We start from the raw sequence: 26,033 nt of genomic DNA, 5'->3' as shown, positions 1-26,033 counted from the left end.
AGTCCAGTAGCCTATGCTAAAACAACTTCGGCTACCAAGCCATTTGACTAGCTAGCTAACCCTAACCGGCAATTATTCAATCTGTCAAACGTGTTTGACGGCTTGTCACTCATGTACATTCCGTAAATGTCTACCTGGGCCATGCTTCACAGATGTGACAAAGCTACTATAATCCTGATTTTGGGATAAACACTGCACAATTTTCAGTTTCACGAAGCGAATTAAGAGTCTTAAGGTTTATTTGCTGGATAACATACAACACACGATGAACTCACACACACAGAATTTAACTAAATTAACCATCATTGTAACACTGGCATTTAGAAAGGAACATGTTTTTAGCATTTAAGAGACCGACAAGAGCATTTAAGCCAGTGGTTCTCAGAATCAGTCCTGGGGGCTCCTTGCGTATATTGGCTTTTCTCCATTGGTTTTGATGATCTACAAGAAAAAAAAAAAAAAATTAGAAATTCAATGTACATTATTTTTGTCTTCATGCACCAGGTGGGAAACTTGCTCTACAAAGTGCGTTGTCATATTTACACGCCTGCAGATCAGTTATTAAAATACTTGGTAGATTTGTTCATCACCGCTGACAGTGTTAATTTTTATTCGTTTAAAAGTGACTTGCGAACGATCGGTCAGCTAGCGTCACCCAGCAAGTGAACACCACAAACGGCGATGGAGTAGCAGTTACTGGCTCATTAACTGACTGTGGCGAAAACCTACGATGATAACTTGCTCGGTTAACAGCAGGTCTACCAGACAGTTATATGAAAATTAGCCTAGTCAAAAATGACCAGTACACATTTCTGATTGATTGACCATCAGTGTAGTCAATGTTCTTCCCCTGTGGTTCAAATTGCTAATGCGTGAGCTAACCACGGATAGCCTACCTAGCTCACTGGCAAGCTATGCTAGCTAAGCATAATTCGTTTTGCTGAGAAACTAAATTTAAGATAACTGAACATAATTTTATTATTAATGTCATACATATAACATGATTACATGACACAGTACAGTCACGGATGGAAATTAAACTCCGTAAACATTTGATAATATATTTTAAAGCATAACGGCAGACAGTCTCGAGTTCGTTCTGCAATCGTTCGTTCAGGTTGATGGGCTTTTCCGCACCGGACTGTCAGTCACATTGTAAAATCACAGAACAGTTTAACCCCTATGGTTTTGGCTCCAAATCGACAGTCTGGCCGTGCCCGCCATTGAGCTTCAAAACGTGTTTTAGAGACCCATGGAGAGTCAATGGGTGACGTCCCAGTAGCTTTGTCCATATTTTTTACAGTCTCTGGTTCAAATGCTATAGTATTTATTTCAAATTTATTCGCGAGATCTAAATGGCCTTTCAAATTAAAATACAAGTCCCATAAAAATACAAAATAACGAACTGTCTAAATCAAAAAAATATATATTCATACATCTACATTTTGTTACATTAATAGCACCTCTTTTACAATATTAACGTTTAGGGATGTCCATGACATGGCGTGTTGTGAGCCGTCGCATTGGCAAAGTGGTATTTTCGCCATACATTTCAACGCACCTGAGTGGTTTGGTAATTTTGTGACTCATCGTGCACGGAAGTGGGAGGGGAGCTGGGGGCGTGTCAGTAAATACAGCATGGCGTAGTGAAATTTTGGCAGCTCATCACAATTTTCAGGTCAGTCCAGTCTGTTGTTTACACTGTTCTAACATATCTTACTTGTGGAAATTTTTTAATCAGCTTGAACGTGTATTGCCTTGTACAGTATTTTTCTTCATTAAATAATATCAGTGCAAAGAAATAAAATTATTTTTTGGCATGTATACTTTATTTCCAAGTACAGCTGGGCAGAGAATGCCATTACCACTTGTGGTCAAGAAGATTTATAGAGGAGAACCGGCAGAATTGTAACAATTTTCACTTTTTTTCTGAATTGAATTTGAAATCAAAAGCTGTGAAATTGCATTACAAAGAGCATACATTTGTCTGCTAGAAAATTCAAGCAAATTTGAACAAATTTCCCTTACTTATGAGATTTGTTGAAACTCAATTTTTGAAAAATAATTGACTGCCCAATTCTGCACCTCCCACAAAAGAACGTTTTGTGAGAAACATCTGAATGAATCATTGCATTTATATAGCACTTTTCTGAACACTTAGAGTGCTTTACAGTGATGAGTGGGAACTCACCTCACCTACGGTCAATATGTAGCCCCCACCTGGGTGATGCACGGCTGCCATTTTTTCTGCGCCAGAACGCTCACCACATTAGCTAAGGTGGAGAGGGAGAGGAGGTTTTTTTTGTTTTGTTTTTTTTTTGCCAATTCAATCTGATTAGCATATCATCTGCCTCATTTTCTATTGCAGCAGTAGACTACAGAAATTGGCAACATGCCCTGCGCAATGCACACAGCTCTTAAAAGGGAATGAAAATAGGTTATCTATTTACAAATACAGCTGCACCACCACACCCACTGATAATGTATTCAGTATAATCCAACCCAGACTACAGGTGCGCCTCTGAGCTTTCTGCTGTGATGCTCACCTCCGGTACCAAAAATACCTAAAATTACAAGTCACGGCCAGTGGCCACACACTGCGCCATTGACTGTGCTCATGTACCGTGTGACATTGAATCTCGAATACAGAGCCCAAAAACTTAAAACACGCTCAGAATTTCTGAATCACGCAGACTAGCCATGGGAAACTGTCCTGATATCACTTCATAGTTTCCAACCTAACTTTCAAAACGACTGTATTGCTTCTAGTCCTTCAAGGACCCGAATACATTTTATGTTAATGCAAGACTATACTAGGCTAATGAAATACTGACCCATCTGCGGCAGTCGCCAACTGCTGGACTGATCGTGCGACAGATACCTATATTAACCTTATAGCCACAAATCAGATTAATGGTGAATAATTTATGCTGGTCCGGGCGCTGCCCTTGTAGCGATCTGGTTGGGTTAGTTTATTGTTTGTTTGTCGTGAGATCCTGTTTGGCTTGGATTTCCTTACCTGGTGCTACTGGAACAGGATTAATTTAATGTTATCTTGGTTATCTGACTCCAAAGTAGCATTTTAACCTTTCCTCTGTGCTAACAGTTGTGTATCGAAGGAGTCTGCAAGTGATTTTCCAGTAGTGTGGCTTTATGCGGATTAATCGTGATAGACACGGACATGCCTCTGGCGTGTGTTGCCTGAATAGATACAATTGTGTTTCTTGCTACGGCACTAGTGTTTAACCGAGTGACTACTGGGTGCAGGTATCCTGAGTTATATGCTTATGTTAGGACCATAAAACTGCTAGGTGTGCAGCAGTAACAGTCAAAAAGGAATGCCAGATTAAAGTGAATGCAGTTTATTTTACAGTATGTGCAATGATGGTAACATGCAGATGCAAAGCATCTGATGCAAAGTGTGCGTAGTGAGATGGCGCGTATTAGCTCGTATTGACGAGTCTCCCCGAACCATTACAGTTTTCTCCCTATATACCCAATGATCAAAGTAAAACTCCAAGTCATCAAATTAGGACGCAATCTTCATAAAACAGTACAGATCAGTTGCTTGCGCTATCCCTATAAGCATATCACACTGGGTTAACCTTTGTAGTTGAGATACCAGCATGTTCCCCATGACATTGTGTTTCCAAAAATACAAAATATCATTACACTGTATTATGGAGAACTTTTTTTTTGTTTTTTGGTTTTGCATAATGCTGATCCAGTAAGATTTTTTGCCACTGAGCACTGTCTCTTTGTCAGACCCTGCTGACTCCCAGTCACCATAGACAGAGTCTGTTTTTTTTTTTGGGACACAATTCTGTAAACCTCCTTACAGGGTAATGTTGCATGCAGGGCTCTACAGTGCGAGTATTTCACTCGCATTTGCCCCTAAAAATAGATATGTGCGAACCGGAAAAATAATTTACGAGCACAGTGTGCCAGTAAAGATTATAACCTAGAGCATATAGATTTAATGTGAATTGGCTCAAAATGTTCCCATGGCTAGAGTTCGAAAACAACGTCATGTTCTGCACACACATGTTCATTATCACATACACACACACACAGAGTGAGAAAAAAACCTGTATTGTAGAACCAATACATCTGTTAAAATGCAGTGTCAATATTTTAAAAACTGTTTCAATGTTTCAAAAAGTTGTTTCAGTGCTTCAATGTTTAAAAAAAAAACTTTCAAATGTTTTAAAAAGCTCTTGGAATATTTTATTTAAAAAGCTGTGTTTCAACATTTCAATGTTTTAAAAAGCTTTGTCAATATTTTAAGGCCCATGCCTAGTGTCTAGATACTAGGGTCTTCCACTTCCATAGTCCTCCACTGGTTTTCACATCATAATTGCACACAAGGAAAAGAACCACACACACACATGCAGTATAAATATGTATGACCCTGTTTACACTTGTTTTTAAAATGAGTCTTGGGCAATCGGATCACAAGTGGACAGCGCTAAATACAAGTGTAAATGACCACCAAGACGCATTGTGATCCGATCACTCAAACCACTTGCCGAGGTGGTCTGGGACGCATTTGACCACATATCTTTTGTAGTGTAAATGCTAATGCTTCCTGATGCGTCCCCGACAAGGACGTAACAGAAAAATACGTCATCAATGCAGGACGTGGTGGTTGTTTTGCAAGTCGCAAATGACTTTGTCCTGGCAATCTCAACAGTTGGAATAGCCCGTACATGTATATTAGTTCTTGAAACATTTTTGTTTCCTTAGCTAGCCCATGCGAAACAAATCTGGGCTGCGTTTCCGAGTTTCGATGTACCTTAACGTTTTACGAAGGTTCTTAAGGTATACCTTCTTAAGGGAAACCGCTTTTTTACAAGTGTTTCCCAGACTATACCTTAAGGCAACTCTTAAGGTACAACTGTTAAGGTACATCGTAAGTTGGAGCTGGCCTTCACTGTGGTGCTGAAAAGTTTATCAATCGATGCCAAGCGAATCGATTGTCTCACTTGTAAAGGCTTGTGAGTGATGTTTTAATATAACAAGTGTTGTCATAATCATTTTACATCAATCTAATATTGCAGAAGAGGAAGCTATGCCTACTAGAGATCATCTGCTAATCTCTTTAAGAGTCCGTTTAGACGAGACCTTGTGATAGTTTCAATAAATACGTACATATAGGCTACAAAGGATAAAATAAAAAAGCATCAATCGGGACATATAAGCCATAGTCTGGGACTTCGTGGAAGCCCAAGGGAAAGGACATAGGCTACATATGGGTGAATTATTTTGTTCTTATTGAAACAAAGGTCTAATGTTAATTTGTTTCTGTCACGCAATATATAGGCAACTGTAGCAGCATATCACTGCACTGCACTGATTCCCGTGAACTTTTCTCTGCAATTCAAAAATGATCGTAGATGAAAGGCAAAAGCGCGTCTGTGGAAATTGACAATGATGAATTCTGCCTTATGAATAGGTCTACCTGTTAAAGTGATTTGTTCATCCACCTTAATTTGCTGTTGGATAATCTTAAGTTTAACCAAGAATATCATTATTGGGTTGTTTACCGAAAACCGTAAAACAACATGGTAAGAAAAATGTTCCGTAATGTTGATATTTACCCTGTGCTATTTTGTTTTATATAGGAGGTGTGAGCTAAAGGAAGGGGATGTAGATCATTTGGCTATGTTTGTCCATTATGAGCCACTGTACCTGTATGTGTGTTTATAGTTAGCCAATCAACGTGTTCTAGTTCGGTCATGCAAGTAGACTCACTCAACGTTGTTTTTGCACACACAGGTTTTATATTCTTAATAAACCGGCGGTTTCTTCCAATTCAGTGTTTATCATTGACTCACACACAAACAAACTAATTTCTACAGGGTATGCAGTCAGAAAAGCCATATCCTAAGTTAGCGCTAATACGTATAAATTAAAAAAAACTTATTTTTTCTTTTCACAAATTGGATTAGTATCATGGATAGGCCCTATACTTAATTACCATCATGATGTGGATAGACAGGTAAAGCGTCAACATTCTCACGACGTGCTATGCACAGAAACGTTGATTGGAAAATTAATTTTCGTAAAAAGTTAATATTAAACTATCTATGTAATTTTCGCATGCAGATGTGCTACTAGATGCGCACTGTAGTACAACTGTCGATTTGAAAAGCAAAATGTTGGCATAATAAGGCTGAAATCGCGGAGCGCAGCGCTAAGGGACAGCTTACGAGTGCCCCAGACCACCCTTTTAAAGGTATACCTTAACTAAGGAGACGCTGGGAAACAGCTCGAGAGCTAAAGGAAGAGCTTAAGGGATACCTTACGACGCACATAGCGCTAAGGAGACTCTGGGAAACGCAGCCCTGGCGCTTGTCTGGCGACAGACTTTTGACCTTCTAGCGGAAGTGACGAAGGCAGTAACGAAATCTGAACACAAGTGGTCAGCTGGACATCTTGGAGACGCATGATAGACACAGATGTGTCTCGGCTGTCCATTTGTGTTCGGATCACCAAAACGCATTTTAAAAGTGTAAACAGGGTCTATGTAACAAATTGTTTATTAATAAACTCTGTGTTACTTGAACATTTTTCACTGTGCTCCTAAATTTCACATGTACTCCTTTGGAAAAAAGTTAGCGTAGAGCCCTGGCATGCATGAATTCAGATATGTGTCATTGGCGGCTTTTACTAAAACATGGCTGGACAAGGGTAACCATGACAGTGTATTGCTTATTGACGACTTTGAAATACCCATTCGTTTAGATTGATAAAAACAAAAGTCTGGTAAAGAACATGGTTAGTGTGTGTGCTTTTATGTATACAAATGCTGGTGTAAGACACCTGTTGTTCGGGAGAGACTCTGTGAACCTGACATGGAACATACTGTAGCTGTGTCACTCTTCTCTTTTATATCCTAAGGGAATTCCCTCAGTTGTTTTTCATCCTTTTATATATCCACCACAAAGCAAATGATAGTTCTGCTTCCGATCACATCAGGAACACTGTTCACAAACTGGAACTTTTGTCTCCTGACTCACCAAAGTTTGTCCTCGGGGAACTCAACCATTCTTCTGTGGGCCAAACTCAAAAGAAAAATTATTACCAATACGTTACAGGCCCTACATGCTTTAACAAGCTGCTGGATATATATTATGGCAACATCCAAAATGTTTTCAAATCCATCCCCCTGCCCCCCTTGGCTCTGCTGACCACTGGCACCTGCGTACAACCTTGTTGTTTAGAGGACTGAGAAGCTGGTAAAAACAGTTAAAGTCTTGTCAAAAAGTTACAATGAAATTCTGAAAGGCTGTTTCGAATGTGCCTCATGGGACTTGTTGAACCCAAATGAGAAACTCAGGGATCTGATGCATGTAGTTTATTTATATATTACATTTGGTGTGGATAGCAATATCACCTCTAAATCTATTAGGGGTGTCAGAAAATATTGATACACTTGAGTATCGCGATATTATGTTTTGCGATATTGTATCGATTCTCAAAAACAGTATCGATTTTTAATTAATAGTTCACATGCAAAGATTTGTGGCAAACAGTGGTTCATTTTGTGTTGTGTTTAAACCCCCGACCGCTAGATCTATCTTCAAACTATCTATGTGTTTAAACCCCCGACCGCTGTTGTAATCTATCTTCAGCTATTTGACTCTTCCACTCCAACGTAATAATGTAAACTGAGACAGGGGTCTCAGCAACTGTGCCTAGCAACCAAGCTTGAGCTAGTGTCAGTCAGAGCCTGAGGTAAAGAGAAATTCTGCTAGCGTGTCACGATTATACATCTTAAAATCTTTACTTTAATCAGGAACTATGGGGAAGTGTAAGTTTAACAATACGTGGTTGGAGAAAAGCATGCTTAATGCTTGGTTGAAACCAGCGGAGGGGAACGTTTTTGAAGCCCGCTGCACTTAATGAAAGAAAAGTTAAACTAGGAACATTGGGGGTAAAGGCTTTAGAATCGCAGGATCAGGAAGAGAAACACAAGGCCCAAGTGAAAAACCAACAACAAACGCCTGCCATCTCTTCTGTCCCAGATAGCCAGCGACTCTGGGCCAGATCTGCGCCGATTCTGGCCCGAAGTCTGCACAGCCGAGCTGGACTTGGCGCAGATCTGGCCCGGAGTCGCTGGCTATGTGGGGTGTTTGCCCCTGCTTTGGGACCATCAAATGTGTCCAATGTAGCGTTATCATAAAATTTTCCCGACTGTGAAGAATGCCTTACTTGTTTACATTTTGAGCAGATGTGGCTCCTGGGTAAATCTCTTATCGTTGTTTTCGTCGCAGCACTTTTGACACAAGCAATATCGGGAAAAAATTTATTTTTACCGTGAAAAGTGCCTGACCCGCAAAAGTAGAAATGTGCTAACACGACACAATTACATCGAGAAATACTATTTTAGGAAAAAAGCACTATATTCTGTAACTGAATTTAGATCAACCCTACCATGCACAAAAATATAAAAACGCTCGTCAATCTGTGTATAATGTCATTGTAGCGCGGAGTCTTCAAAACCATAAAACCATCCCCTTAATTAAATAAAATAAAAACTGTAGGCTACTTGTTAACTTCAAATATAGGCCAACTAGTCTGATTTTGATAACTTTGTGATTTAACTGGTTCACGTTTTAGTTTATAGTAATCATATACATCCACTGAGCACTAGTGTCTTACTACTAGTTAAGCATTTTAGTATAAATTCTGCAGCCTGCTTGAGAATACTTGTACTAAATGTTGCAAAGAAGTATAATCTTAAGTATGTTTTCCTGATGTTGTAGCGCAGCCAATTATTAAATAACTTAAGATAGCTTTTTTTCACGTTGGGTGCCAGGCAGCGGTAATCTGCCAAAAAAATGGTAGGCCTACACTACAATACCGTTCCTATTAAGACCAAAACATTACAACAACAGTCATTTTTAGAAAGAAAAATCACTGAATGTATTCAGAATTAAGGGTATTTTTTGTTGTCGGTCCATTACGGAAACCATAGTCCTTCCAACCGCACAACAATACAAAGAAACGAAAAAAAAATTCCAACTCACGTTGCATATAAATGTCATTTATAGTCCATAATATCATTCATAAAATTCAGAAATTAAATCGTTTTCTGTACATTTTTTAGTTCAGTTCAACGAAGACATGCACTCTCATTTCACCAACGTTAAATGAGACCGCAACATGTGGAGACACTCCGTCAATTCACTCCAAAAATTCGTTCACTGAACAATGTCAAACACAGAGATAAACAAAAAACTTTCGAGGAAAATTAGTAAAGTATAATAATAATACCCAAACGAAAAAACCAAGCAGGCATTCAACATTTCATTTCAGTTCAGTCTTTCATTTAACCAAAAATAAGTGAAACGCAATATGCGGAGACGCTTCATCAGTTCGCAAACCCGAAAGTTTGTTCACTAAACAATTTCAAACACAGAGATTTAGAAAAAAAACTCCGTCTTTCAATGAAAAATAATGAAGTGAAATTTATATTTTTTTAAAATATCAAACAGGCATTGAAGAGTTATGGGGTGGTCACAGACTATGAGTTTATGTTAGTACGAAAAAAATGTAGGTCTGGGTCGGGCAAGCAGAGAAAATAAAATTGTTAAAATAAAAGAGTTTTCAGCGGAGATTAGAAACAACAGATTTAGGAGCATGGGGAGGTTAGGTTTCTGGTATCTTCTTCGAGGTAGTGGAGTGTAGCACAGTGGGTAAGGAGTGGGTAAGGAACTGGGCTTGTAACCGAAAGGTCGCAGGTTCGATTCCCGGGTAAGGACACTGCCGTTGTACCCTTGAGCAAGGTACTTAACCTGCATTGCTTCAGTATATATCCAGCTGTATAAATTGATACAATGTAAAATGCTATGTAAAAAAGTTGTGTAAGTCGCTCTGGATAAGAGCGTCTGCTAAATGCCTGTAATGTAATGTAATGTAATGTAAAGGTAACAACATTTCTGACAATGGGGAACAGTAAAAAGGAATTTAAAAAACTCCAAACCAGTTCCTTGCGCTGTTGTCTTCTTGGGTTATGTTCCTCCCAGAAGAAACAATAGAAGATCCAGTGTTCCTTAATCCAAAGGAAATGAACGGAATACTATCCCAGGGTAATCACAGAAAGAACCGGATAATACAAAAGGATACACTTTAAGCTTTTTTTCAGTTCCTTTGTTCATGGATTTCAAACTTCCCGCTCCCTCTCTCTTCTGTCCTTGGTCTAACTTTCCGAATTCTCCACTCCCCTTCCGTCATACCTCACTTCCTCCCTTTTCTAACTTTCTAAACCCAACATCATGTTACTAATTAATTTAAAACAGAATATTATGTGCCATGATTAGTGTTATTAAATGTTATTAACTTGTTATTAACTTAAATAAGGCACTAAATATTTATGTTGAAGAGGCAGATTGCCACAATGTGTAGGCCTATACTTGTTCAAAAGTGAACGAAGTAGGCTTTCTTATTTTAAGAAAGAATGCTATATTAGTGTGCTTATACAACTTTATGGGGTCCAGATTTTCAAAGTTTCTTTATTCAGGTAGTAGGATGATAGGACAGCGCCATATTCCCAAATTCCCCTCCTCAGTCAGTGAGAATTCTTTTAAGAGCTCCAATCCTGTAGAAAAATTCCACAATGCATTATGCTACATTCTCAGCTTGGCTAGACTTTAGTGGATATGCCTCAACCCACATTGTTTTGTGGGTTTTCTTCTTTCATAGTAATTTTCCTTCATACTTTTCTGCCAGTATGGCCATGAAATAGGTATTAAATTCTATTCAAAGTGGTCTTAAAAAGGTCTTTAAAAGTCTTAAATTTAACTTGTTGAAACCTGCAGGAACCCTGCTTTTGGAATAGCGTTTTATAGGTCAGCGTAACCGAAGGTTTTTCTTATCGCATTCAATTACGCATTCACTCTGTGGTAGCAGTAAAACAAAGACACTGCTAACGAAACGTTGTCAACTATTTTTCGGAATTTCTTGGAAAATATTATTATTATTGAGGACTTCTGACCGTAGCTAAACCATATGTTTGCTGATAGACCTAGCTGACATCGTTTTCTGGTGTAAGACAGGAGCGGATAGAAATATATAATTGATTTCCTGTCTCTATCTACTGAAAACAGATAAGATTACATCATTGCTATGTAAGTATTACTGCTCAAAATATGAAAGTATAGAGTATAGAAATACATACAAGAGTTAATTATTACACATTTAGGTACTGTACCGCATTATATGACAATATTTTTGCATTATTTTCTAACCTGATAGCAATGTTCTATCTTAAAACGTCATAAGGGGCTCATTTATATGCTTTATAATGGACAAAAAGCATTTTATTCATTTTTGGAGAGATTTTGGATATGTTTCTGGATCCCTAGATATTTTAGACCACTGTACTGATGGAAAGCTTGCAATTCCCACTTGAAAATGAGTGCAACAGTGAGTTTCTTGAGACAAAACAGTTGATTTGCAGTGAAATACGTCAATATGTTGTGATTTACAGCATAATTTAGACATTTTAGATAGATTTGGAGACGCTGGGTACACTGCTTAGTTTTTGCTTCATAAATCTATAGTAGTTCTACATATTCACCCTTAGATTTTATGAATTTGTGGTCAAGAAGTTTTTGATCCAGCACATGTATAGTTTAACCTGCTGTATATATGCAATCTCTCAGTATTTCATTGCAAACTAAAAAAGTGCAAATTCATTTTTGATTTTTTGTCTAGACAATTGCATTTGTGGCACTTTATTTCTTTCAAAATTATGAATATAAACTAATCTTCATTAGTATTGTAAATTGTACAAATGTCCTGCTTCATTTAAGCCATTTTTCAAGTCTCGGTGGTGTTCACATCTGGAGTTATAAGGCTTTAAATAGGGTACCCCCTAAATGGGCAAGGATTGGCAAGATTTGGTATGTGTGCTAAGGGGTTAAATTGGGGATCATTTTGGAATATTATTACCCATTTTTCTCTGTTCAGCAATTTTGTCTAACCACATGGATCATTTTAAAGACATTTAGCATTCTAATGGAATGTGTGATCAAATATTCCATTTCTGAATCGGTGAACAGGTATGAAAAAAGAACTGTGTCTCTTCACAGGTGACAGCATCTCAGCTCTCAACCTCCGGCAGTAACAAGTGCTCCATCCTGATCCTGGCAGACAGCGACCAGGAAAGGAACAAGTGGGTGGGGCTTCTGAATGAGCTGCACCGCATCCTAAAGAAGAACAAGCTGAAGGAGCGCTTTGTCTACATCCCCAAGGAGGCCTATGATAGTACTTTGCCACTTATCAAAACTACACAGTCTGCAGCTATCATAGGTAATGCAGTCTCCTGCAGCCCACATGGTAAAGACCAGCCATCTCTCACTATACACACAAAAGACAGCATAGTCCATTACCCACAGCACACACACTAATGACCATACAATCCATCTCCCAGAGCAGACATGTGAAAGACCACCAGCCTAAGTCCTACAATACACACACCAAAGACCACACAGTCCGAGATCATTGGTAGTCTAGCACAGCGGATAGTCTAATGACCTTCATCATTATTGGTACCTCTCTCCTGGTTCTTATTAAAGCTCTGTAATCATTCACAATTGCCTTTTTTTCATTGAAAACATGTTTTTATTGAAATGCATTTTGTCATCTTCAGATCATGAGCGTGTTGCACTGGGCAACGAGGAGGGGCTGTATGTTATCCATGTTACCAAAGATGGTAAGACGTGAAAAACACGTATTTTTATCTGTCAACACTCTGCTTATACACACTTCATATTTCTGCTTGCACACAAACACACACACACTCACGCATGCAGACAGTATTACAGTTAGTTTTATATTTTGGGTCCATGCATTCTACCCTATTGCTTTTGTTTATATAGTTTTTTTCCAGCCATTGACCGAGCTGATAAGCCTTAGGCTTATAAAATTTGTGTGGAACTCTTTTGCAGCACGGAGGTACAGTGGGTAGCATTGTCACTTCACAGCAAGAATGGTCTGGGTTTGAATCCAGCCTGGGCCTTTCTATGTTGAGTTTGCATGTTTTCCCCGTGTCCACGTGCGTTTCCTTCGGGTTTCCTCCCACAGTCCAAAGACATGCAGGTTGGTGAATTGGTGACTCTAAATTGCCCCTAGGTATGAGTGTTTGAGTGAATGTGTGTGTGATAGATTGGCGGCATGTCCATTAGAATGCTTCTTGACTGACAGTGCCCCAAACTGGCACATTACGGTAAAGCAGTGACAGGGAAAAAGCATTGTCAACTCAGCTCACATAACAGCTCTATGGTCCTGATTTACCATTCCCAGACATCCTTCACTAAAGGATTGCATAAAGAGGTTTGTTTTGAGCCTGCGTTTAAAGACAGAGAGTGTGCCTGAAGCTCGAACATGCAAAGGGAGATTATTCTGTAAGACAGGAGATCTGTAAGAGAAGGCTCTTCTTCCAGTTGTAATTTTAGATATACTTGGTATTTTCAAATAGCCAGCACCATTTGAGCAAAGAAATCTTGGAAGGACAAGATATTGTGGAGCCAAACGATTTAAAGCCATATACATTAAGAATACAATCTTGTAGAATGTTAACATTTCTTAGGTCTTGTTAATACCCTAGCTTCTGCATTCTGTACAAGTTGGAGATGTTTCAAGGCTGGATTTCATTAATACCAGCCTGAAAGGAGAGATCTGGATCTGAATCATTCAAGGTTTTAACAATTGCATTGCCTGAGACAGAGAAGCTATCTAAATTTAAAGAAAAGTGTCTAGTCTGGCAAGCTGGTCAACTTCGCTTGGCTTCTCTTACAGCCCCAGTTAGGCACTGGTGTCTAAAAATGGCATTCTCTTAAGTTGCGATTGCTTTTTTCTATCACTGATTCAAGGTGCACTACTGTAACACCTACACTGTAGTGAAGCTTAGACACTTTGTACTTTGATGCAAAAACCCCATCTTGAAAACAGAAAAAATAACAAGGAAGTCATCTTCCCTAGAGGAGGGCTCTAGCTGACACCCCAGGTATTTTATAATCCAATAACTGTCCGCAACAAGTCAAACAACTGCTAATACTGCTGATATTGATATCACTAAAATCCCCCTTGGATCCCTAAGCAACCAAACTGCTTTTTGTATACAGGCTAGCAAAAACCATTATTCGTTATGCGTTATTTTCATTGAGCTGAAAGCATTTTCAGGAGCATTTGAAAACAAGTATTTCTATGTATGTAAATAGAATTTGAAACGCAAAAAGTGCCGTTATAATCTTCGCTAGATGGCAGTAGCAACTAAGGTTGCCAAGTGAGGTGACCTGCGCTTGTGCATTCACTTCCTGGATACAGCGCAAGCTTTGACTCAGTTCACTTCAGTAGCAATAGGTGTTCCAATTTGGAAATATTTTATTATAGATAGATGTTGTATTGTTATTAAAATATGCTGTTTTTAAATCTATTTAAAGGTGAAAGACCTGTTTTAAAGATTATTTAGTTTACAACTGTTTAATTTTTGAAATATTTTTAACATATTTTTCTATTGTTCAGTGTTGTAACACTATAGGCCTATGCATATTAATATGTTGAAGAGGCTTCAACTTAAAGGTTGTTAATGAACCAGGTTGTTAATAAACCATGAATTCGAAAATGAGGTCAACCCTTGTGGACATTACGTTTGTGATCTATTAAGGTAATTTCAGTATCGTTAGGTACCGAGTATCGATTTAGCATCGTTTAAGTTTCAAGTATCATTTCAGTATTGAGCATCGTAATAATAAACCTGGTATCAGTATCAAAGTAACAATTTTGGTATCGTGACAACACTAGTATGACGCCTTTTATAGTCGCGGTGCAGAAACACTGCAGCTACGCACACACGCCGGACCATCGAAGTGTTACGACATGCCATCTAAGTGTTATGACATAGTACAGGCCTTGACAGGAAGCGGCCCGGACACATCCATGGCAAATTGTGGTCACTCACTCACTCACGGATGACCTTTGAGGGACGTTTTGTGGGACGCATGCGCAGGTGGTGCTTCGTTTAGTAGGAAGCATGCGCAGGTGGTGCCAGCTAAAATGTGTCTGCGGAAGTGAGTTGTGCCATGGGTGTAGACGGTTCCGTGCTTGTTGATTTAGTCCTGGTCTTAGTATTTTGATTTCATTTAATTTCAGTTTAGTCATATTTAGTCATGCCTTCTTCATTCATTTTAGTCCAAAAAAATGACTAAAATCATATTTATTTTAGTCAACGAAAATAACCAAGTGTTTTGGTCACCTTTTAGCCCAAACAGTTTTTTGCCACATTTAATGCCCTGCCTATAATAAATACCATGATTATAAAATACTCTGTAATATAATCATAATCAGTATTTGACAATACATCAGTTGTGACCATGCATGTTCCTTTTACGAGTGAACACTGCTTCACGTGTGCATACAGCAATGTCCAGCTGCAGAATTCTTTAAGACAATAAAGATTAATATAAAAAATGAATTAATTTTTTTCAAAAAAATTATTGATTAAACGTTTTTGATTTAAGTAAATATAGGTAATTGCACAAGTTTGCATTGCAAATAAAAATATTTTTTCTTATTTGCAATGCAGGCAGATGAGGAGAATTGGCTATACATGATGGTATTGAGCATTTTGGGAATATAATGTGCTTATATAAATTTAATACTATCAATGTTGACGCTCTGCTAATGCACTTTTGTTGTTTTTGTTTTTTTACTTTAAGTTGCAAAGTACCAGTATTGGTGGTGTGGCAATAACTACACCTGTGTTGGGTTACGCACTGTATGCCACCGGTTAAACCAAACACTTTTTTTTGCAGCGCTAAATAAACTAAAGCGTCTTGAAATCATGGATGTCCATCTGTCCAAGTCACAAAACTGTCTGTGGTCTAAGTTTAGGCTACTTTTAGCTAACCATTGTTTTCTGTGTTTGGTGCTGCAATTGTTGTCACTGCCATGTTTTCTGATCAGAGCTGGAGAATCTGAATCTGTGCTCTCCAATGTTGTAGAGTGTCACTAAACACTTTAAAGCCACAATGAGAAATGGTATGCACACCTTTGTATGCTGCATCATGTTCGGATGTTTGATTTTGGCAGAGTTCACCTTCTCCCACTGAAGAGAAGCCAAAGCATGAGGGCATGGTCAGTAGGATTTACACAGTGTCCACATAGTGGTCATGGGAGTTGTAGTATCACCACGAATAGACTGAACTATTTCAGATGCTTTTTTAAAACTACAATATTTACTTTTTCATAGAAAATTTTGCTGAACTTCACTGGCCAAAGAGGCTGGAAAGAGTTTCACACCGCTGATGAATTATATGCGCGATTGTAATATATTTATATCTGCAACAAAGCAACTGCAAAAAAATCTTTGGGGTCTGTTTTCGTTTTGTCGTATTTTCCTCATTTAAAATGCAAAACAAATTAGTCATCGTCGTCGTTCCTAAAAGGCAAATATTTTTTTAAATGACAAAAACAACACCGTTGTTTATCTGCAAATGCTTGCATAAACAACTGCAGTCGTGATAAAGGGCACTATTGTATTGTAAATTATTTATGATTTGATTATATATTGGTAATTTTCCTCCTTGTGGGGTCTCACCCTGTTGTGATCAGGGTTTGATCTGCATGTGTGTCTGTGTGTGAGCCTGTATGTGAAAGACATTAGTTCATTCACTTCACACTTTGGGCCCACATTTGGGAAAATACTTGTCAAATTTTACTGCTTTGTTCAATCTACTTCAAACTTGTATCTTGGTGTTGTTTTACATCCTGTGGTATGATTGGAAAAAGAAATCTGATTTCCAGTATTATATATAAATAAAGAATAAAGAATATACAAAGCGATAGGATTAGGGGATTTGGTAATTTTGGTACAAATGTGCTCTTTATTTCAAGCTTTGAAGCATGCCTGTACTGTATATAATTTTGGAGCTAATGGGGTTTATTTAAGGTTGGGGGATTTTTACAAAATGCCCCAAGTTTTAAGTGGGGTTAAAGCGGTTGATTTTTTATTGTGTGTTGTGTCTCATCTGCATTTGTAACTACACCCCCCATGCATGACACACAGGACAATAGTGTCTATCTGGGCATACATGAAAACATTCTTTTACCGCTAAAAATTTGTATTCCATCATAGCAACAAGATAAAGCCAACAATAGCCGAAGGTGTGCCATACAGCTGTGAAAAATGCTGCTCACTGAACACTGAAATAAACAAGAGCAATTTTTCTAAAATTATACCATTCTACAGTCAGGACGGAGTGTAGCACAGTGGGTAAGGAACTGGGCTTGTAACCGAAAGGTCGTAGGTTCGATTCCCGGGTAAGGACACTGCCGTTGTACCCTTGAGCAAGGTACTTTACCTGCATTGCTTCAGTATATATCCAGCTGTATAAATGGATACAATGTAAAATGCTATGTAAAAAAGTTGTGTAAGTCGCTCTGGATAAGAGCGTCTGCTAAATGCCTCTAATGTAATGTAATGTAATATCTGGGACTAAATATGGAATAATTATACAACCTTACTATTGGCTTTACACTGTTGGGAATCTTCTCCCTTGAGGAAGAAGTTGGGCCCAATGAAGTAACACACTGAGGACCACTTTCCAATTGAAAAGGTTTTATTTTGATGCGCAAAGGGAGACTCGCCACGGTGCCACGACAAGTATTCCACACAAATCTCGAGACAGCCACAAATGAAGGTTTAAGTATTCTGTTGAGAGGTGTGGTGATTGCCAAGTGTGAACTTTCCCAGGAAAGAATATACATTGCACCAGACTTACAGACAGTATATTACAGAATATGCATTGCACCAGACACCAGACTTTGATCTGTGGCTATCATTGACGTAGGAACCGGGGGGGACGGGTGGGACGTGTGCCCCCCAATATTTGTAAAGAATCGAATTGTCCCCCCCAACCATGACTGATCCCTCTTCCATGTAAAGCTTTCATACAATAATGGCTTCAACAGCAATAAAAGATGACTTCAAAATTATGTGGAAAGGTCTGTAACGGCTGTAAACATAACATGAATTATTGACTCCCCTCTTCACGCAGTAGCAATGGTTTACCCCCATGGCCACGAAAAGTTTGAGCTTACGAAAGGACAAATGGGATATGTAGTCAACAGTTAGAGGTGATTGCTCAAGCCGATCATAATATGGACTTCACTTCCCATAACCCTTATAGAAATAAAAATGGTAAGAAGAAATTTTAGGATAGCGCTTCCGATTTTGCTTGTGTCGAAAGTTCTGCGATGGAAAGAGCGATAGATTTACCCACTCGCATCTGTCCAAAATGTAAACAAGCCAGGCAGTTTTCACCATAGACATATATACATGTCTGTGGTTTTCACGGTCGGGAAAACTTTTATGACAACGTCAGCTAAAGTCAGTTACTCACAGCGGTTGGAAAGAACGGTAACGGTAATTAGGGGTCCAAGCAGCGAAGCTGGTGGAACCCTATTGTATCTGTTCGGAGTATTAGGGATCCAAGCAGCAAAGCTGGTGGAACCCTATTGTATCTGTTCGGATTATTATTAGGGGTCCAAGCAGCGAAGCTGGTGGAACCCTATTGTATCTGTTCGGATTATTATTATTAGGGGTCCAAGCAGCCAAGCTGGTGGAACCCTATTGTATCTGGATTATTAGGGGTCCAAGCAGCGAAGCTGGTGGAACCCTATTGTAGTTGTTAGGATTATTATTATTCTTATTTTTTTCTGCTAAAAGTGTCTGAGGCTCAGCAACCATAAGTCCTAGAGCAACCAAATTTGGCAGGTGGGTTCCTATGGTCCCGCACTACTCAGGCACTAAAAATCACCTATGTCGGCCAGATGGTGGCGCTATAACAAAGGGTTTTGCGTAAAAGGTCCCACACCATACATTAGATCAACACAAAACTTCATCGACCTATGCATCTGAACGTGCTCTACAACTTTGCCATTGGCACCACCTATGACCGCCATATTGTTTGCCTGCCATTTTGACTTGTTCGTTGGGGCGTGGAAGCTTTCTCCGCTAAAATGTCTGAGGCTCAGCAACCATAAGTTGTACACCAACCACATTTGGTGGCTGGGTTCCTATGGGCCCCCACTACTCAGGCACAAAAAATAACCCATGTCGGCCAGATGGTGGCGCTATAACAAAGGGTCATGTTTAAAAGGTCATAACTCCCACACTGTAAGTCAGATCAACACAAAACTTCATCGACTGATGCATGTGAATGTGCTCTACAACATATGTCCGCCATATTGTTTGCCTGCCATTTGGACTTTTTTATTAGGTGGGGTGCGGAAGAGCTGTGGCTCCAAACCTAAACGGTTATGACATCTAGTAAACTTCTTTGCGACAAGCGACATCCATGGCGACGCAAGTAATCCGACACCGTAGGGTCTAGTTTTTATCAGTGAGGGGAGGGTCTGAACGTCAGGGAAGCAGTGGAAGACAGTGCCAGCCAGAGTGCATGCTAGGCTATTAAAGGTTTGTTAGTAAAAGCTTTTTGAGAGGATGAATAATTACTTTTCTTTGGCATGGATCCATTTGAAGACAGTATCGGGTGAGTTCGTTAAGTCTTTAAATCTGTCATTATGGTGAGAAATAGCTAAACCATTTTATTGGTAGGTTTTGAGTTTCTGTGCAAACGCACGAAAACACACTGGTATAATAAAACAATGATGGCAATACATGTATAGTCCGCTTCGTTCCATTGCTACCATAACATAAAATATCTCGTGTCTACAGCTGCAGTTTCTCGCTGCAATTTCTAATATTGAATATAAACAAAAGACGCAATTTATGCTGTAGTCTGCCAATGTCTAAATAAATAATACGGTCCATTTGAAGACAATATCGGGTGAGTTCGTTTAGTCTTTAAATCCGTCAGTATGCTGAGAGAAATCTTATTCTCCATTTAATCTGTAAATTGACTGTAAGCTTAGCGTTGTAACTAGGTAGTTGTTTCGTAGGTGACTTAACTCGTCTTAACTATTGCTTGTATTTTTGCATAGACTGCGTTGTTGCTGTTCTTGTTTGTGTTAGTGTTAATCAGTTTAACCTACAGGGTCCAAGTTGAACTATGTGGTTGTTCCCTGCACTTGGAACGGTACTTCTCTCTAGGGTTTTCGACACACTTGTTCCTGATTATGATTCTACACTTTGTTGCACATCGCTCTGGATAAGAGCGTCTGCCAAATGCCTGTAATGTAATGTTATGTAATATTTCATAGCAACAAAATAAACCCGGCATTAGCCCTAAAATATGCCAATACAGCAGTGACAACGCTGCTCACTGAATAATGAAATAAACGAGACAATTTTTTAAAAATTATACCATGTCATTCTACAGTCAATATCTGGAACTAAACATTGAATCTTACCATTGGTTTTACGCGTGGAGATGTCCCTTTTGCAAATGAGTGGTCATATATTGTCTTGGACAATCCGTTTGTGAAATATACGCGCATCTGTGACAGCTATCTGGGTCAGCTATCTTCAATAATAGTTGTGCGTAATACCACACCCGTTGCTTACGGCGTTGTCGCCCTTTTTAGTGCAATTTGGCTTGATTGACAGTTCATTTATTCCGTAGGTGAGAGTATAAGCTTTCTAACGATGTATAACATGTCTAATTTTGCTTTTGGAATAGCGTTTTATAGGTCAGCGTAACCAAAAATTTTCTCATCTGCCAATGTCTAAATAAATAAAACGATAGGCTGCTCTGCGCGTAGGTCGCGACTTGATATCTCGTCTTTTGTTTCGTTTTTTCTCAATGTCGTATTTATTATTTGAAATGTGTATTTATGTGTTATTATTCTATCTGTCTCTGAGGCGCTCTGAAATGTCCATTCTCTGCGAAGCTGAGCAATGGATTGGAATCTGTGTCTGACGTACTGTTGCACGGTATACCAAAACTTCAGCACTTTTTCGGTACTTAAAAAAATAAAAATAAAAATAAACGGTACGCTATTAGAATTTTCCGACGTTCGGTAGTTTTGTGTCAAATGTAAAAGCCAGGGAACTGTGTCTCCCGCATTACTGATTGAGAGGATGAAAAGTGTAATTTGTCAGAATCTTCGCTAGATGGCAGTAGTAACTAAGGTTGGCAAGTGAGGTGCCCTGCGCTTCTGCATTATTCGTGGTTGATACAGCGCAGGCTTAGACTCAGTTCACTTCAGTAGCAACAGCTGTTCTAATTTGTAAATATTTTATTATAGGAAGATGCTGTATTGTTATTGAAATATGCTCTTTTTAGATCTATTTTAAAGTGAAAATCACCAATAAAGTGATACCTGTTTAAAGGTAATTTACTTTACAATTGTTTAATTTTTGAAATATATTTAATATAGTTTTCTATGGATTAGTGTTGTAACACTACAGTCCTATGCTTATTGATATGTTGAACAGGCTTCAACTTAAAGGTTGTTAATAAACCAGGTTTTTAATAAACCGTGAATTCGAAAATGAGGTCACCCCTTGTGGACATTACGTTTGTGATCTATTAAGGTAATTTCAGTATCGTTAGGTACAGTGTTTTGGATCAGTATTGTTTCAGTATCAATTATCGTGTTACTAAACCTGGTATTGGTATCAAAGTCAAAATTTTGGTATTGTGACAACACTAGTTTGACGCCTTTTTTAGTTGCGGCACTGAAACACTGCAGCTGTGCATACACTCCGGGCCATCTAAGTGTTACGACATGCCATCTAAGTGTTACGACATAGTAAAGGCCTTTACAGGAAGCGGCCAGGACACATCCATGGGGACGCAACTAAGTCATCCGGCAGCGTCTCTTAGCACAAAATTGGCCATAAGTCATCAATCTTTTATACAATCATCATGATATTCAGTAGATATGTTGGGTGAAGGCATATGACCGCGAGGAAAAAGCCATTTTAAAATTGCTCCATAGGGGGCGCAACGATGCCAATGCTTGGACCCCTCCCAACGCCACTTGCGGCTTTAATCTTATATTTGTAACGTTACCTATCAATATGCCAGCTTACGTCAGTGTTAGCTAGCTAGTTGTCAATGAATGAACTATGGTATCTGATAGTATGATACTAGCTAGTTAATGGCTGTCGGTGCACTGTCTGAATGTGATGTTCACGGAACTTAGAAAACTACCTGGCGATAGCTGCACTCGGTTGCTAAGCAGGGAATTAATGTGACTCCCCATGTTGCAGTGTTAGTATTTTAGCCAATGTTTTGTGTAACGTTATGGACACGTCTTGTAAAATCACAAGTTTGTTTCAGCTATCGATATCTCTTTTTACCGTTAGCTCCCCCTCAATATTTAGAACATGTGCATATGTCCCCCTGAATTTTGTGTTTTCCTTTACATTTCCACCATAAATTGATGCAGAAAAGGCACAAGTTGGTGCATAAAAATTAACCAGAATGCAGGAAATTAAGTGTTTGACGCTCAAAATTTTCGGGGGGAGGACCCCCAGACCCCCATACGCCCGCCTTCATGTGTCCCCCCCAATGTTCAAACGAAACCCACTGGTTGCTATTGTAGTCTTACAAACAATTATTGAGCTCTATACCTGACCATTTGTCTCATTGGGAAGCTGTTACAGTGTGTGGTGTGTGGGAATGTGTATTGAGAATGAAGTTAAGACACAGAAAGCAACTTAAAGCTAACCTCAATTGTTCAAACCTATGAACACGTAGAGATGTCTTTTTTAAGACTGAGTCATCATATATTGTCTTGGACAATCCGTGAAATATATGCGCATTTGTGATGCTTTGGTATGTTCTAAAATAGCTGTGCGTAATACCACACGTTGTTTACGGTGCTGTCACCCTTTTAGTACTATCTGGCTTGATTTATTTGGCATGTGCACAATGGGCTTAATTTGTCACCCAATTGTATATTACTGAATACAAGCACAATATTTTTAATTGAGATACTAGATACTGTTTACCTTTAACTGTTATTAAACCTTTGAAGGATACATGGCACTGTTCTAGTTTTTTCAATATCAGGTTTTTAAAACCCTTTGAAGAGTAGGTTTTTTGGAATGTTTTTTCAAAATTGGCTTATCTCTAGGCACTCTCCCAAGAGCCAAATCTTTGAAGTGGTGAAGAGATTGATGATCTCAGGACACTAGTTTCTCCTGTTTCAGCCAACAGCTTTAGCTGGCTTCTTGTTCTCTCCCTTCCTACAATTTCCCTTCTCATCCAGTTGCTCAGTTTAGTAGGACAGCCTGATGTTGGTGGTGTTTGGGTTGTATGATAGTTTTCCCATTTTATTGCAATAGATTTAACAGTGCTCCTGCAAAGGTACACAACTTTGTATTCTTACGGTACAGTACAACCTCCAGCTTCTTGTCTACGAAAAATGTCACCTTAAGTTCTATGGGCAGTTCTTTGGTCTTCATGACAGTGTGACTGATCTGATCTGCTGTTTCAGTTGTTAGACCTTGCAAGGTCAGTATTATGTATTCTGCAGCCATACATTTGAACACAGATGAATTTGAAATCGACGTAGTGTACTTTGGTAATGTATTTAATGTGATCTCTCTAGAAAATGGAATGCACCTGTCTAAAGTTAACTTAATACAAAGGGGAATATACTTATCATTTAAGTAATTTAGACAGTTACTCTCAAATTATAGAGACTTACATATGCCGAAGTGTACAATTCCATAGAAATATATATTTATGTTGAATTTGCACAGTAAAAGGAGTAATAACCATAAGTGGTGTGAAATATTTCTGAACGCGCTGTACCTACGTACTGTATACACCTTTAGATCTCGGTGCCTTCAAGTACAGATATGAATGAATTGTATGTTTGTCTGATTTACTTGTATGTTTGTTGGTTACTGTTCAATTGCCTTTCTTTTGTAAATGCATCTGTGTTTCAGAAATTATCCGGGTCGGGGACAACAAGAAGATCCACCACATCGACCTAATTGCTTCAGAGCAGCTGCTTGCTGTCATCTCGGGCCGTAACCGCCATGTGCGCCTCTTCCCCATATCTGCACTGGATGGGCATGAGACTGATTTCTTCAAGCTATCTGAGACAAAGGGCTGCCAAGTACTGGCATCTGGTCCCATTCGACACGGGGCCATAACCTGCCTGTGCGTTGCCATGAAGCGGCAGGTAATCTGCTATGAGCTTAACAAGAGTAAGGCCCGTCACCGCAAGCTGCGTGAAATCCAGGTTCCCGGTGCTGTCCAGTGGATGGCTGTGCTGAGTGAGTGGCTGTGCATTGGCTACCAGGCTGGCTTTGTTCGCTACAATCTACACACTGAGGCAGCACCAGTAAGCCTACTGCACCCGGAGGACCACACCCTGGCTTTCATTAATCAGCAGGGGCTGGATGCCATTTGCGCAGTGGAGATCTCCAGCAAGGAATTTCTGCTCTGCTTTAGTTGCCTGGGGATTTACGTGGACTGCCAGGGCCGCAGGTCACGCCAGCAGGAGCTAATGTGGCCCGCCATTCCCACTGCCTGCTGTGAGTCACCACCGTTTATACCCCTCCACTATAAGCCTGGCAAAAAGCAGTGCAGTTCACAGAAACAAACCCATCCTCTTCTTGAAATATAACCAATATTGTGTAACCAGTTATATCAATTCAGTGAAGGTGGGTCCTAACTGAAGACAGTCATTTAATTATTCACACTATAATAGGGAAGTGCAAAAAAAGTGAAAAAAGTGTCAAATATGCAAACTGCCCACTGAGTCTAAGCTGACATGTGCCTGGTATTCCTATTGCTGCATATATGTAGTACTCTTCCCAAATGGTAAGGTGAGGGTATCTTCAGATCTCTTAAGATGTGACTGGTATGGTTTTGAGTCTAAACTAGTCCTAATCCTAGAGTTGGAACTATTCAGCATTGGTGTTTAATTTTGGTTGAATTTAATCGTATGCATGTCTGAAGGCCTGTGTTTTCCCCTGTTTATAAGGCTTCATAGGTTACATGAGTTAATGCATATTGTATGCCAAAGGCAAATAGCATACATGTACTGGATGGTAATGTCAGCTATACAAGCAGGTTGACAGTTTCAGCATACTTAGGCCTACAATAATAGCCTCCTGTTATATTGTGTATGAACCATTTGTGATCACCTCAAACATAATGTGAACATAAAGAGAAGAGTGTACACTGTTTGTAATGACATTTTGTAATGACTGTTTTACCTTTAATTCAGTAAGAAATGAAAAATGTTACAATTGTGCCAGTTCTCCCTGACATAGGCTGCAGTATATATACAAAAATGATTTTCAGCAAATTTAACCATTTGTTTTCCCCTCACATTCATATTTATCCTTGTGGGCCAAATGCTCAGCTCTGTGACTTAATTTTTTAACACCATATTAGTTCCTTGTCACTGCTGTGCGTGTAGTGACAAACTGCAAGCGTTGCGGTAACAAGTCCACAAATTGCACCCCGAACTGGTTAAAGCTTGAATGATTCACATGATTAAGCAAAATAATGTTTTACTTTTACACACATTCAGTTTTAAGACAATTTTTATAAAAAAATTGTCCCTCAAATATTGGGGATGCCAAAGCTCCTCAGCACCCACAGAGCTGACAGCTATGTGCACAGTTGAATGGTAAAAAAAATAAATAATAATTAGTACAAGTGGAGAAAAGAAGAATCTATTTGCGTATAGTTTCTGTGTCTTCAGTCATTTCTTAAGAAGCAAATTACCTTTTGATTTTTATAATCATCAGGTTTGCTGCAGGACTCTTTCTACAAAATCTGTCTCCACATCACTTGACTGTTGTATTGAAAGTGTTAATGTGTACTAAAAGTCAGGGGTTTGTCTTCATTCAGACTGGAAAAAGTATCCATGTGTGACCTTTTTTGTCCTCAGGCTACAATGCCCCCTACCTGTCAGTGTACAGTGAGAATGCAGTGGATGTGTTTGACATTAACACCATGGAATGGATCCAGACTATACCACTAAAAAAGGTAAAAAAATAAATAAATAAATAAAAAGGTTTTTCCGTGTGTGCACATACTCATTCAGACACATGATTACAGATGCATTGTGTGTTTTGT

General features: G+C 39.0%; 1 protein-coding gene across 8 annotated transcripts in view; it reads left to right on the top strand.

The window, feature by feature from the left end:
- LOC135257857 (serine/threonine-protein kinase MRCK alpha-like) overlaps nt 1–26,033 on the top strand; it is a 377,275-nt gene that overhangs the window by 310,722 nt on the left and 40,520 nt on the right. For all 8 annotated transcript variants that reach the window (XM_064341039.1, XM_064341035.1, XM_064341036.1 and 5 more), the window contains 4 exons: nt 12,102–12,321; nt 12,662–12,724; nt 23,882–24,475; nt 25,846–25,943. In XM_064341039.1, the coding sequence (XP_064197109.1) occupies nt 12,102–12,321; nt 12,662–12,724; nt 23,882–24,475; nt 25,846–25,943 (975 nt within the window). The remainder of the gene's footprint in view (nt 1–12,101; nt 12,322–12,661; nt 12,725–23,881; nt 24,476–25,845; nt 25,944–26,033) is intronic.

This window comes from Anguilla rostrata, chromosome 6, assembly GCF_018555375.3.
Source record: "Anguilla rostrata isolate EN2019 chromosome 6, ASM1855537v3, whole genome shotgun sequence".
Taxonomy (NCBI): domain Eukaryota; kingdom Metazoa; phylum Chordata; class Actinopteri; order Anguilliformes; family Anguillidae; genus Anguilla; species Anguilla rostrata.
The sequence above is the reverse complement of the archived record's forward strand: the minus strand, read 5'-3'. Positions and strand labels throughout refer to the sequence as shown.